The 12,693-nt window shown below is 44.2% G+C and overlaps 2 protein-coding genes across 2 annotated transcripts in view; one reads left to right on the plus strand and one right to left on the minus strand.

Moving 5' to 3' along the window:
- ECHDC2 (enoyl-CoA hydratase domain containing 2) overlaps nt 1-6,413 on the plus strand; it is an 18,717-nt gene extending 12,304 nt beyond the window's left edge. Inside the window, exons 5-9 of the mRNA XM_019501287.1 lie at nt 1,495-1,551; nt 2,046-2,233; nt 3,318-3,368; nt 3,724-3,771; nt 5,737-6,413. Coding sequence (XP_019356832.1) covers nt 1,495-1,551; nt 2,046-2,233; nt 3,318-3,368; nt 3,724-3,771; nt 5,737-5,814 — 422 coding nt within the window. The 3' untranslated portion in view covers nt 5,815-6,413. The remainder of the gene's footprint in view (nt 1-1,494; nt 1,552-2,045; nt 2,234-3,317; nt 3,369-3,723; nt 3,772-5,736) is intronic.
- Nucleotides 6,414-8,107: 1,694 nt separating this feature from the next.
- Nucleotides 8,108-12,693, minus strand: part of LOC109305305 (protein zyg-11 homolog B-like) — a 20,703-nt gene continuing 16,117 nt past the window's right edge. The window contains exon 4 of the mRNA XM_019528304.1: nt 8,108-9,513. Coding sequence (XP_019383849.1) covers nt 9,304-9,513 — 210 coding nt within the window. The 3' untranslated portion in view covers nt 8,108-9,303. The remainder of the gene's footprint in view (nt 9,514-12,693) is intronic.

The following is a 12,693-nucleotide window of genomic DNA, read 5'->3' on the forward strand; positions in this document are numbered from 1 at the left end:
GATCGCCTTTTTTCTCTAGACCAATACAGCTACAGCCTGGATACCTATAAATAAGTATGGATTTTGGGTTACTTTTTTAAATCCAAAAATTGTAAGGGGAGGAGGGTGGTGTGTGTTTTTTTTATTAGAGAAAACCAGGATCCCTGACTATCAGGAAACACCTTTAATTTTTTTTTAAAAGGTAAAACACAGTATTCAGATGGGGTAGCAATGTAATTTTCAGGGGCTAATCTCCTGTATGCTGAGATGATATGGGAACATCCACCAGAAGATTAATTCTGTGAGACAACTGTAGCATGATCTAGCTGCTTATGTTAGAAGTAAGGGCCCTGTAGGTTGGTGGGAGAGAAGATCTGTGGAAAGTCAGTCAGCAACGGGACCTGGCCACCTAACTTGCATAACACCAGCAAGCTGCTACATCTTTTCAAAACAGATACATTCTATTCCAGCATCAATCAGTTTTGCACCAAAGCTGTGTTACACAGTAGAGTCAAACTGTCTGGTTTGTCCTAGCTGGAATTCAGGATAGTGCTAAAACTAACCAAACAGTCTCTTCCCCCCTTGCATTCATTTCAGAGATAGCAGAGTCTTTTAGCACAGTTCCCAGTCCCATGAAGTCTTGTAACGACCCTACCTCTAGTGTGTGCATGCTCTCATCAGACTGCCAGACCTCAGCATGAAGAGGATTTACCGTTAGTGAACGTGCCATGTAAATGAGTGGTGAAAGTTTTTAAAAACGCTAGCAGAGTACACTTTTGATTCCAGTTCCCCTGCACACAGCCCTTTAGTCTTATCTCTTATACATGTATCCCTAATTTTTTCCCCCAGTAAGCTTGCTAAACTACCTGCAAGCAGCCAGGAAGGATATTTCAGTCACTTCCACCTCATCTGTAGCTGAGGTTGATTAGGACTCTAATCATCGCATCCTCTTTCTGGCTACCTAAACAAACGGTAGTAACCACGTACATCCAGTTGAGACAGCAGTTTGCATGACTTAATGTTGGCTTAAAAGAAAAATTCATATACAACAGGCAGCTCTGTCTACAGCCAGTCTTAATCAACATAGCAAGCACCAGTATTTGAGGATGGTCCAGAATGGAGTCTGTACATATACATGCTGCAGGAAGTTCAAGATGGATAAGGGTTAGAGCAGTGAGTTTAAGCAGCAAAACTGTCAGCTTAAGCTGACATCAGGACATTTACCCTCTTTTTGTGCAACATGCTACGGTTGTCAGGTAAGGCTCTATCAAGACTCACAGCTCTAGTCAGCTTAGTAAATGATATGTTCTAGCCATACACAAGTCTGTAAAAACAGCAGACTGTAGCTGAGTTGTTAGCAGAAGTCGACTAGCAGAATGACTGCTGTGTTGTCAGTACTCCTTTGGGGTTTAATAAGAGTTGCTTTCTCTGGGTGAAAATTCCTATTTGTGTTAACAGATTCCTCCTGTATGAAAATAATGCATCACCCTTCCCCACCTTTTATTTTTTTAATAGCTTCTTCAGCCAAAATGGGTCTGATTGAGACCACCAGAGGGCTTCTTCCTGGTGCAGGTAACCTTGCTTCATTCAATTGTTACATACTACAGCTGGGGAAGTAGATTTTACTGTGGCAGACAAGGTTCTTTGGGTGAATCTGATATCTTTTATTAGACCAACTTAAATAGTTGGAGAACAATTTTTAAGCAAGCTTTCGGGTTCAAAAACCTTCCATCAGCATTTGAGGAAGAGCTTTACAAGGGAAAGGTATTGAGCACTCAGAACAGAGGCAGAAGTTGGCATCCAGGATTTTGTGCTAAGCTATTGATTGCTGTAATCTTAGACAAGTCGCCTCTGCCCTAGCCTTCTACATTTATAGTGGGTTTACACCAATACCCCAGAGGGCACTGCCATTACTGAATGTTTTTTGGTAGAACACCAAGGTGGCAGATGCAATAGAGGTACCTGCTGCTACTCCTCAGTGGTGTATTTTACATGGCAGGAGACCAAAACCTTTTTAGCATTTGAGTCACAGAGACCTAACATGGTGTTCTGATTGTTATCTTAAGGGGGAACCCAGCGCCTGCCCCGCTGTATTGGAATAGGTCTTGCAAAGGAGCTCATTTTCACTGGCAGACAGATTGACGGACAGCAGGCCTTCTCAATCGGACTGGTAAACCATGCAGTACCACAGAATGAGCAGGAGGATGCTGCTTACCAGAAAGCATTAGCTCTGGCTAAAGAAATCGTTCCTCGGGTCAGTATATAGTTTGGCTTACTTCATGAAAAGAGGGGGCTTGTGTGCTTGATGAGACTTAATTAGCTCCCCACTTTCTCCATGAAACAGTAAAATCTTGGTAAATTCAAATAGTTGAAGATGCAAAGTAGCTATCTGATTTGTGGGCACACTGAGCTTCCATTGTTCCAAAAGGAGGCAAATTTTGAAACCCAGGCCCTTGAGATTCAGCAAGAGAAAGAGAACTTACCTTAGGTTCAGATTCCTGAGCGAGTCTGGATGACTCAGAACAATCTTCCCCTTCCTCCACTGCATTTCCTCTTGTGTCTAACTGTCAGTAATGCTGAGACACTTAACCAGCCCCTTAGAGAGTTAAAAGGTCAGGACACTGCTCTGTGGTCAGCAGGTCAGTACAAGCATCACAAGACATTTCAAGTCATGCTGGTGGGTACTGGCATTCTGCACATCCAACGGTGACACAGTCCCAGTCTACCCTAAGTTTGCTGGCCTCCTGTAACCTGACTTGTAAAGGCACTGAGCACAGGCAGCTGTTTTTTGTTTTTTTTTTTTTTTACTGGGAGTTGCAGGCAGATAGCACCTCTGAGAATCAGGCTTTGGATTTAAGCCAGTGGTTCTCAACCTTTTGAAACTCAAGAAAATGCTAACTCCTTAGCATTCACTCATTTCTTGATTGTGGAAAAATAATAGAGCAATATTGTTGTTGCAAAGAACTCAGAAAAACCACAGCAGTGCAGAATGCTTTTGACACTATGGATTCCTATTTGAAATCTCTAGGTTTATCTTGTGAATCAGGGGTGCAAATATCTACACATAACAGTGCTAATATTACATGGCACCCAGAAGTCTTACAGCACCCCAGTTGAGAATCAAAGCTTTAAGCGCCCAAATCTGCAGATTCTGCTGCATCAAGCACGTGTATGAATTTTAGGTGATCTTCACTTTGTAAAATATAACATAGCACTGACTTACCTGTAAAGTCCTAAAGACAGGAAGCTCATTTGGAAACAAGACATAATGAAATTACTGAGCTACTGCACATTCTGATAGCTTCAGTTACTTACACATCTCTTTCATTTTAATAAAGGCTCCAATTGCTGTGAAAATGGGTAAACTGGCAATAAACAGAGGAATAGAGGTAATCATTTTAATTAAGGGCTTTTATTTTTTGAAAGAGGAAAAAAGGTTTTGAAGTATTCTGGGGGGCAAAAAATGACTTCTTGCAGGTCATTTATTAGAACTACTATAATGCTTCTTCAGAGCCAGATTCTGATTCTTGCCTTAAACTAGGCATTTAGATCCCTTGTAAGATTGGGGTAAGATCTCTTGAAAGATGAAGTTAACTTGTCAGGGCAGAATTTTAATTCCAGGTTCACATTGCAATCCTACATGAAGAGCTAGAACAATAGTCACTGAAACTTAATGGAAGCTACTTATTAAAATGTTCACTGCTTTGAGTGCTGTGTATTTCAGACAAGTCTCCCTTCTTTCAGGTGGATATTGCTTCAGGGATGGCTATTGAGGGAATGTGCTATGCTCAGGTATAGTATCTATTATTTTACAAAGTGACACCATGGCCCTGCAATAACCATGAGCCAAGTGGAGTTTCATGGCCAAAGTTTTGAAAACTTGACTCAAGTCACAAATGTGTTTCCAAGTTTCACCCGCCAAACAAATAGGGCTCCTGCAGACTAGCAGAACTCCTGTATGTTACTCGGACCAGCCTGGCTTTTTGAAGGCCCTAACCCTGACCATCTTTTCAACAAAGGGCGTTTTACCAGCAATGGGATCTCACTTTGGTCCTGGTGTCAGTCAAGTTCTGGTGGACCGTTCATGTTACAAACATGCACCCTTCTCAGCTGGTGATGGCCTTTAAAACTTTAATTGATTGTGGGATTTATTTATTTTAAATGTAATGTGGGTCATGTAACTTAATTCCAGGCAGTCAAGTTCTATGCCTTATAAGTAGGGGGTCTACTGAACTCAAGGTGGTGGCTGGCTGACTTCATGAGCAGACCCTGGGGCCAGCTGCCATTTTCATAAGTGGGGTGCAATAGGCCCCCCCCACACCTCTGATTGAGCGAGGGGGCCTGGCAGTCCTGCCTCTCCCCACAGGTTGCCAGATGGCCCAAAACTGTGGCTTAATTACCCTGATTAAACCTGGTGAAGCCATTAATCCATGTGTTATTAAGCATGGACGAATAGCTTCCCTGGGCTTAATCGGGGTACAGGCAGTCCTCGAACGCACACTACAGTTGATTCCTGAAAACCACATCTTGAGTCGAAACATCGTTACTCGGAACCGATTTTCCCATAGGAACAATGTTATAAGTGGGGGATTGGTTCCCTATTTTCACCAAAAATACCCCAGAATTTTCTACTCAATCAATTATAGATGAGTGATACAGCTATATTAATGTATGTATATTGTAAATAGCAATATATTGATTTAGAAGGACTTCTTGGAGGTGACTTTGCTGGACTTTTTGAAGGAGTCTCTCAGGAGTCTTAGCTGCAGGTTTTTCTGGAGTCTTCTCTGCTTTCTTAAAGAAAGTGTCAAAGCAAGTTTGGCCAGATGTGTTCCTGGGAGATGGGCGACGCAGTGAACTTGTTTGCTGGCATGGCGTCGGATCAAGTGTCGTAAAGTCGAAACTGACATCAGAAAGTCAAAACTGGGTGTTCAATTTATAAATGTTGTAAGTGCCATTCGCTCCAACTCAAAACATCTTAAGTGGAGGACTGCCTGTAATTAAGTCACAGTTTCTAGTCATCCCCAAGTAGCAGCTCACTATCAAAAAAAAAAAAACCCAAGAAAAAAAGCAAACTTACCAGCAAGCAGAGAAGCCCTGCAGTCTTGGAGCACAGGGGGTTGGGAAGGGAGGTACGGCAGGGTTGAAGCAGGATGAGCAACCCCACACTGGAGCCACCAACCATGTACAGAGCGTTCGCTACAATGAACCTGCAGCACATTGTTGAATAAAACCTGTCACAGGGCAAAAGGCCATCACCACCTGGGGAGGGAAGAAAGAGGAGGGCAGCAAGTCAGGTACAACCTGCGAATTGCCAGCCCCTCATAACTTTACTGGGATCATCATAGCAAATGCTCTGTACACTGTCTGTGGTCTTCCCTGCACCCCCTCCTTGCCCGGGCCCCAAGACTGCAGGGCTTCTCTGCTTGCTGGCAAGTCAGGGGCGGTTTTGGCAATGAACCTGCCAAAAGCACAGAGCCCATGCTTTTTTTTTTTTTTTTTTTTTTTGCAGAGCCATAGTTTCAGGGAAAATAGCACAATCGTGATTTCGGTAGGTTTCTACTTATAAGACATGTTACCTACCACCTTTCCATTTTCCTGCTTGTCATGTACAGGCCAAGACTTGCCTACCCAGCAGTGGTATCCCCTGAATATCTGTAAGAGTTCTAGGGCTAATGTACAACTCACTTAGGATCACTTGAAACTTGTGTCTTATTTCACAAGGGAAACAAACAGCTTCCTTTCTTTTAAATGCAGAACATTCCTACAAGAGACCGGCAGGAAGGAATGGCTGCTTTCAAGGAGAAACGTCCACCTCACTTCATTGGGGAATGATGATTCAAAGCTTTCCCCCTTCCTTGGTGGCAGGATTCCTTAGGAAATAAAAGGGCCAAGACGCAGAACCTGAAGTGTATTGGAATGGTTAAATTGCTATGACTAAGTTCATAAACTCTGGCATGGGTGACATTCCTGGACACTCCAGAAGAGCCAGCTTTTTTAAAGGATAATTCCAATATGTTCACTGTAATTAGCTGAATAAGTTAAAAGGCTTAGATTTGTAAAATGATGAATGACTACAAGATATTGATTGGGGATTTCCCTAGCAATCTGACTCTGAAACAGGCTAGCAGTGAACATCAGTTAAAAAAAAAAATGGAGCCCAACTCCTTCTATTAAGTGAGCATTTCAAACTGGTGGCAAATTTAACCAAAAGCAAACCCATGCCCAGAACTGGTCTTCTGGGACTAGAAGAGTTTTGTCTTCAGGCACAACAGGGAAAGCATTGGCTTCTCTTTGTGCCTGCTGGTTTAAGGTAACTACTGGCAACGTTGGACCAGAACTCTTTGATACCAGTTTTTAACTAGTTTTCCATGCTTGCTTTTTGTACTGTACACAGACTCCCAATAAAGGTCAGTGCCTTATTCTTTGCAGAACTGGTTGTGATGTGCTCATTAAGAACATCTCAGAAGGAAACGTGCCTTGCTGCCCTGTAACCAGGCCACTAGTTCTTTGGCATATTCAGTCCTGGTGACTAGGAACAGCTGCTGCTTGCTTGACCACAGCCAATTTTTCTTAGCTTCTGCACTGTAACAAGGCAACCTAATTATGCTGCTTCTCTACAGCTGGCCCAAGCCAGAGTATGGGGTTCTGGAAGAGGGCACTGGTTTAGCTACTTCTTCCTACCTGCAATTTAAAGGCTTTGCAAGTTGCTTTTATGAACCTAGCCTGTGTTATCCTGAAAGCTGAAGCAGTTAAACATCCTTAATTGCAAAATCAGTACACAAACCAAAAAAAGGGGAGTGGGGGAGGAAGAAGACTGATATTTAAGAAGATGAGGAGTATTTAAGGGTACCGGGGACAAGTCAGTTACACTGTAAGAGGCTGAGTGAGGATGTCTAAGCTCTTAAGGGCAGCTCCTTTGTTCTTTCTGCCTTCTCACTGCAAGCTACTAGAAACACATCATCTTCAGCCATTTTATAGCAGCCATCATGGAGACTCCCAGAGAGCCAGTTGCATTACACCAGCCTTTAAGGCACCATGAATATACACTTAGTCTATGAGCAAACAAGGCATGAGCCTGCCAAAATAGGAAGTTTCTGCAGCCCAGTCCTGTCTAGAGTCATCCTCTGGTAAGGCTGCTGTGCAAGTCTAGAGCCTGGAACTACTACACACTTGTTTTTGATCATGTTCATAAGTCACATGCATTAATATTAATTCACCCTCCAGGCACTGTATGCATGTAGCTGGATTTTTTACACTCAATTTTGCTACTATTCCCCAAAGTATCATTTTTATAAAGGGAACTTTCCAAGCTACTGCAACTAGATTTGCCACATACTGTGTTTGTGTCCTTTAGACATTTTTAATACATTCTCCACTTGGATTTCCTCAACCTCTCCAGGTAAACCCTAACAAAAAAAAAATATCACTGAACTAAGCTAATTGCTATGTCTGCACTTCACACTTTCTGGTTTTTTTTCATAAGATGAAGGAGAAACTTCTTGACTTTGCAAGTGCTGAGGAAAAAAAAACAACACATGGCACTAGCAAGGTGTCAACTAGAGAGCTAGTCCATGTTAATTCTAGCATTACAAACTGGAACGCAGAGTTTATAGCAAGCAGCTGTCCAAACGGGAAGGTTTAGAGAACAGGTAAAGAGTCTGTAACTAGATGGCTACCAGCTTCCTAAATAGGTGGCTGAATCTGCCATAAGGAACTTGTAGAATCTGAAGAGAAGTCTGGCCCCAAACTGATTTTACCAAACACACGCCCACCCATTTCCTGCTCTACTAGCAATGCATATTTGGGTTTCTAGGACTCCGAAAATAAAACTAACAGAAGTAACTGGCCAGTCTGAAAGATGCAAGCATTAGCCACAAAGAGTATCAAGTAGATCAGGAGACAAAAAAGCATGTTGTAACTACCTTGAGTAAAATAGGTAAATATTCAAGATGTTCATTACCCCGTGTCTTTACTGAGATTTAAACAAATTAAAGAGGTTAAAGGAAGGGCAAATACTGAACTTTTTCCCAGCCTGCAAACAGTGCAGAACAATGTGCTAGCAACCCCTTTGCCTACGAAGTCAGCCCAGCATGTTTACAGAAATGGAACACTTTGAAACGAGCAATCTGGTTTCATGGCACCCACTTTATTCCATCAACGGTTACACTTTAACCGACATACTGGTATGTTGATGCAATCCATTTCTTTCTGCACAATTCAAGTAATGTCACAACCAACCAAGTCTAAGCATGAAGATGTCCATACACGATACATATCCAAGTACTAGTCCTTGATTTGCTGTTTTATCTTATTATATGAAAACTAAAAAAAGCCTTTGGAAAAACTCACTTGTTAAAAATAAACTTTTAAAATTTACAGTTCCATAGCAATGAGATTTACACAAGGATTTACACAATGTTGGTGATACTTTGCACTAGAAGTCTTTGGAAATATAATTCACTGCACAACATGTATCACGCATTTCCACGGACATGTATTTCACGCCCACTAGTGTCAAATGGGGAACATGTGCGCACTGCTAAGGGAGAACTTGGAAACACTAAAGCAACAGGTAGCTTCCACATATGGTGATGACTTATGTTCCATGTACTATGTGGGTACAGTCTCAGGTGTTCTGTTGTTCACCAAGTTTCTAGGTACAATTCTATGCTCACCTTTGGATTCTTGCCCTCACAAATTTCTCCTGACTTGTCCTATTGCAACTCCAGTAGAACCAATCCAATCACTCCTTTTTACACAAGCCTAATTCCAACATGGTTGATTCAGCACAGGAAGGAGAAAAGTTAGCAAGTAGCATGTGATAATGGCCCAGTATTAGAAAAATTAGACCAGAAGCATGGCTTACAGGGAACTTGAGTGATTTTACAGGTTTGGCTGGGGATGGCCCTGCAACTGACACTTCGGTCACAGTGGTAAGTAAGTGCACATATACGAGTGCAAAAATGCTGGTTTGCAAGCATGTAAAGCTCTGTTTCCAGCCCTGCTTGCCTAAGCAATAGAAGCCGTTTCCAGACAGTAATGGAAGAGGTAATGGGACAGATTTTTAGAGGTATGTAGGTGCTAGGCATCTAAAAATCTGGTTCAAAGCTTCATTTCCTCCCTTAGGACATGCGGATTCCTAAGGGACTCAGGCTGTGCACACTTTAAAGGCCCTCAACGCAGTCAGCAGTAACCTTACAGGAATGACCCTCTTAAGAAGTGATCCTACACCCCTTAAAAGAGCACAATACACGATTTTCATTCCCATTAGTCTGTGAAGAGATGCAAAGGATAGTTAAGCTATACCTGCAGCTATCCATTTCATTTGGCTTCTGGTTTCTGTAAAGATTTAGGTCTCCCATAGTACCTTGTGTGTGTATCTACACTATCTAGTATCTCAGCAGTGATTTGTAGGACGTCCGGATCAGTCTGCTCATTTTCCTTGATGTCATGTAAATGCTGCAGTCCACCTTCTTCAATTAGCATGCTGCAGTACCTGGCAGCTAAAACCAAAGAGAAGAAAGTTCGTTGTCAGGAACCTCGCTACATGAGAACCTAGATGGAGTTAAGTACTGGAGAAGAACAAATGGAAAATTAAAAAAAGTCTTGTTGGAAAACGTCAATTTGGCAAAATCCCAAGACAACTTTCCCAACATGTTGTTTGTGAAAACTTTAAGGTCATGATGTTCCCAGGTAATCGTGGCACTTGGGTCAAAGCCCCAAAATTCCCATCCAGAACAGACATTAGGCTGGCAGTCAAATTCAGCCAGAAGGTGAGAGACCAGGGTCTGAAAGACCCAGTCTATCTGACTTAGGCCAAGGACCTGACCCTGTGTTTCAGATGAACATCAAGCAACTGATTATTTTACAGAAAACTGTTCTATTTTTCCACAAAGCTCCCGAAGGCTGCACGCTCATCCCAGTGTGGAGATTTTCAAATTCTGTTGAAATTTCAATGGAGATTAAGGGCATTTTTGGTCTCTCTCTATTCTGTAGTTAACTCTTTGGCCTCTGACCCCTATTATTCTACGGCAAGACATTCAGATGATCTCTATTTTGTTCCTTCAGCAACTTCAATGCAGCGACACTGATGCAGGCAAAATAAGGCAAACACCAAGTGCTGCTGTAAACTTCTTCCTGATGTCAAAAGTTTGCATAGCAAAGAGGACAGCATTTCTCAGATATATATTTCATGGACTGCAATTGCATTCTGAATCAAACTTGTTAAGAACCACACTGTAAGCTTGCTACACTCATACACTGACTTCAGGGCACATGTTTATGCAGGTTGTTAAGATTACATGCTCTATCGTCTAACGCTACTTGAGTATCCTAATGAATAATAAACACAAGCCTGGTTTTTTTATTTCATAAAACTTTTGCAAATTTAGAGACTACTAAAGATGGGGAGAAACCACTTTACTGTTAGAGCTGCCTTGGAGAGTTGTGCAGCACACAACTAGGCTACATAATGGTTCAGAGCAGGAACAAAAGATCAATATAGTATCCAGATGGTACTGCACTCCATAGGAGCCCTAGCTGTAAGCCAGAGACATGAGATCTCCTAGCTTTCGTAACAAGAAGATGAAATCATTCTCTTGAAGAATTTGGGGGATAATTTATGCTCCTTTTCCCCTTCCTCCTCATTCTTCCTATGAGATTGTTTTCAGGGAACTATTTCTGGAAGGTCCCAGAACTGAAGCCAAGGGAAAGCTCCTAGACTCTCAAATCCCAGTCTGGGTGTCTCTGATCAGATTCGGGCCTCACAAGTTATGTCTGTAAGGAACATTTTGAGGCAAACTGACTTGATTTCTTCAAGAGAAGGATCTGCAGATACTACATTTCAGGAGAACATAGGTCTTCTCTAAACATATGGCAGACATTGTTGGGGGAGGAAATTTCATAGACAAAAATCACGTAGTTCTTGCATCCTGGAGTTTTTTGGTCTAGTAGCTGAGGATGGGGGTAAAAAGAGTATGAGAGGAACTACAAGTCCTCCAGGTAATGGATCATTGTGTCTATACTCCAACTACAGACACTAAAAGGATAAATAAGCAGGCCAGACTAGATTGAGACATTCAGGCTCCATCCCAAAGCGCAAGCAGCAAAAAGGAACTGGAACAGCACCTGGTCCTACACCGCCCTACATATTTGTTTGTGCACATAAGATTAGCTAATGCACATGAAGAGACACAATGGGCACTCCTAACCAAGTGCCTGCTTTCAGATACATGGGGCACACTCAGACTCAAAGTACATACAAGGACAAGCATTTAAAAAAAGTCACCAAGACATGGCATAGCCCTGCCTGTTGCTTGGAACATCTCACAGTACCTGCAATAAAACTAAGGATTAATATTCAAATTAAGGCCTAAATAAACCACTACAGCAGAGAATGAAGAATTAAACTTTGGTGTACTTCTCCAGAAGGCTTATTGTCACGGAGTAGGGCCTAGAGGCGGCCGTGATCCCCCCTAGCGCCCCCTGCCGTGCCAAGCAGGCGATCCAGCCCCCTCTATTCTCGCCCGGCACGTCTTGTTGGTATATAGTTTTATACAGGAGGCTGCCTTTAGTCTACCTGGACACAGTGCTATAACTATCCGGGCTCCTACTCTCTATGGGGTGACCTGGTGCACTCCCAGCCTTATGGGCTATGCGTGCCTCCTACCTCCCCTTTAGCACGCCCCAAGCCTCACAGCTCTTCCGGACGTTATCTGGTCCCTTTCCTCTCCACACCCTGCCAGGCGCCCTTGGGCTTGTCACGCAACTGGCGCCTCTCTAGCACCCCTGGGCTTGTCACGCAACCGGTGCCCCTTCCCTAGCGCCTCTGGGCTCGTCACGCAACCGGCGCCCCTTCCCTAGCGCCTCTGGGCTCGTCACGCAACCGGCGCCCCTCTAGTCGTTAGCCCTCTCATGCTTACTAATAGTACTTGTGCCAGTTGGGCTCAGGCGGCCTGAGCCTTACCTGGCCCCTGTGACCCTTTGGGGTCCCACCCCTGTAGAGCCCTCTGGGACTCTGCCCAGTCTGCACCCCAACAGGGGTTTCTATCAATCAGATGTGCCTCTCCTGGGGCTTCCTTCATGTGCGCCCTCCCTTGGGCTTCTCTCACATACACGCCCGCTCCTGCGGCTTCCCTCTGCTTTTGCCAGGCTCTTTCTAATCACTTACTCACCCTCACTGGGCTTGTCTTCCTAGCGACACCCACCCGGGACTTCTGCTCGTGTGGCCCCTCTCTCTCGTGGCCAGACGTGAGCCGCCCTCAGGCTTCTTACTGGTGCGCCGTCAGTGTGGCTCAGGTGGCCTAAGCCAGGCCTGGCCCCCTGCCCCTTTGCCGGGGTCCTCTCCCCTGCTCGGGTCTCACACTTGGGAGCTAGGAGCAGCGGGAAGAAGGAGGACACAGGCACATGTGTGTTTTGTACACACGTGTGCCCCCCTTACCAGACCCAGAGCGGAACGACGCAGAGGCGAGAGCAGCGGAGGTGAGCAGAGCAGCAGCGGGGGCAGCAGCAGCTGATCCCCATAAGGTAAGTGGGGCGGAGAGACCGGTGCAGCTGAGCCAGATCCGGAGGGGAAGCCCCCCGGATCCCTCTTTGCAGAGCCGGTAGGGAGCCGCACGAACAGAGCGCGCAAACAGGCATGGTCTGTTAGAGCGCGCCGGCGTTTGCGCCGGCGGGTGAGCAGGAGGGGTCCAGAGGCTGACTCCTGCTAGC

This window comes from Gavialis gangeticus, unplaced genomic scaffold, assembly GCF_001723915.1.
Source record: "Gavialis gangeticus isolate Ggan-Ray unplaced genomic scaffold, GavGan_comp1, whole genome shotgun sequence".
NCBI lineage: Eukaryota > Metazoa > Chordata > Crocodylia > Gavialidae > Gavialis > Gavialis gangeticus.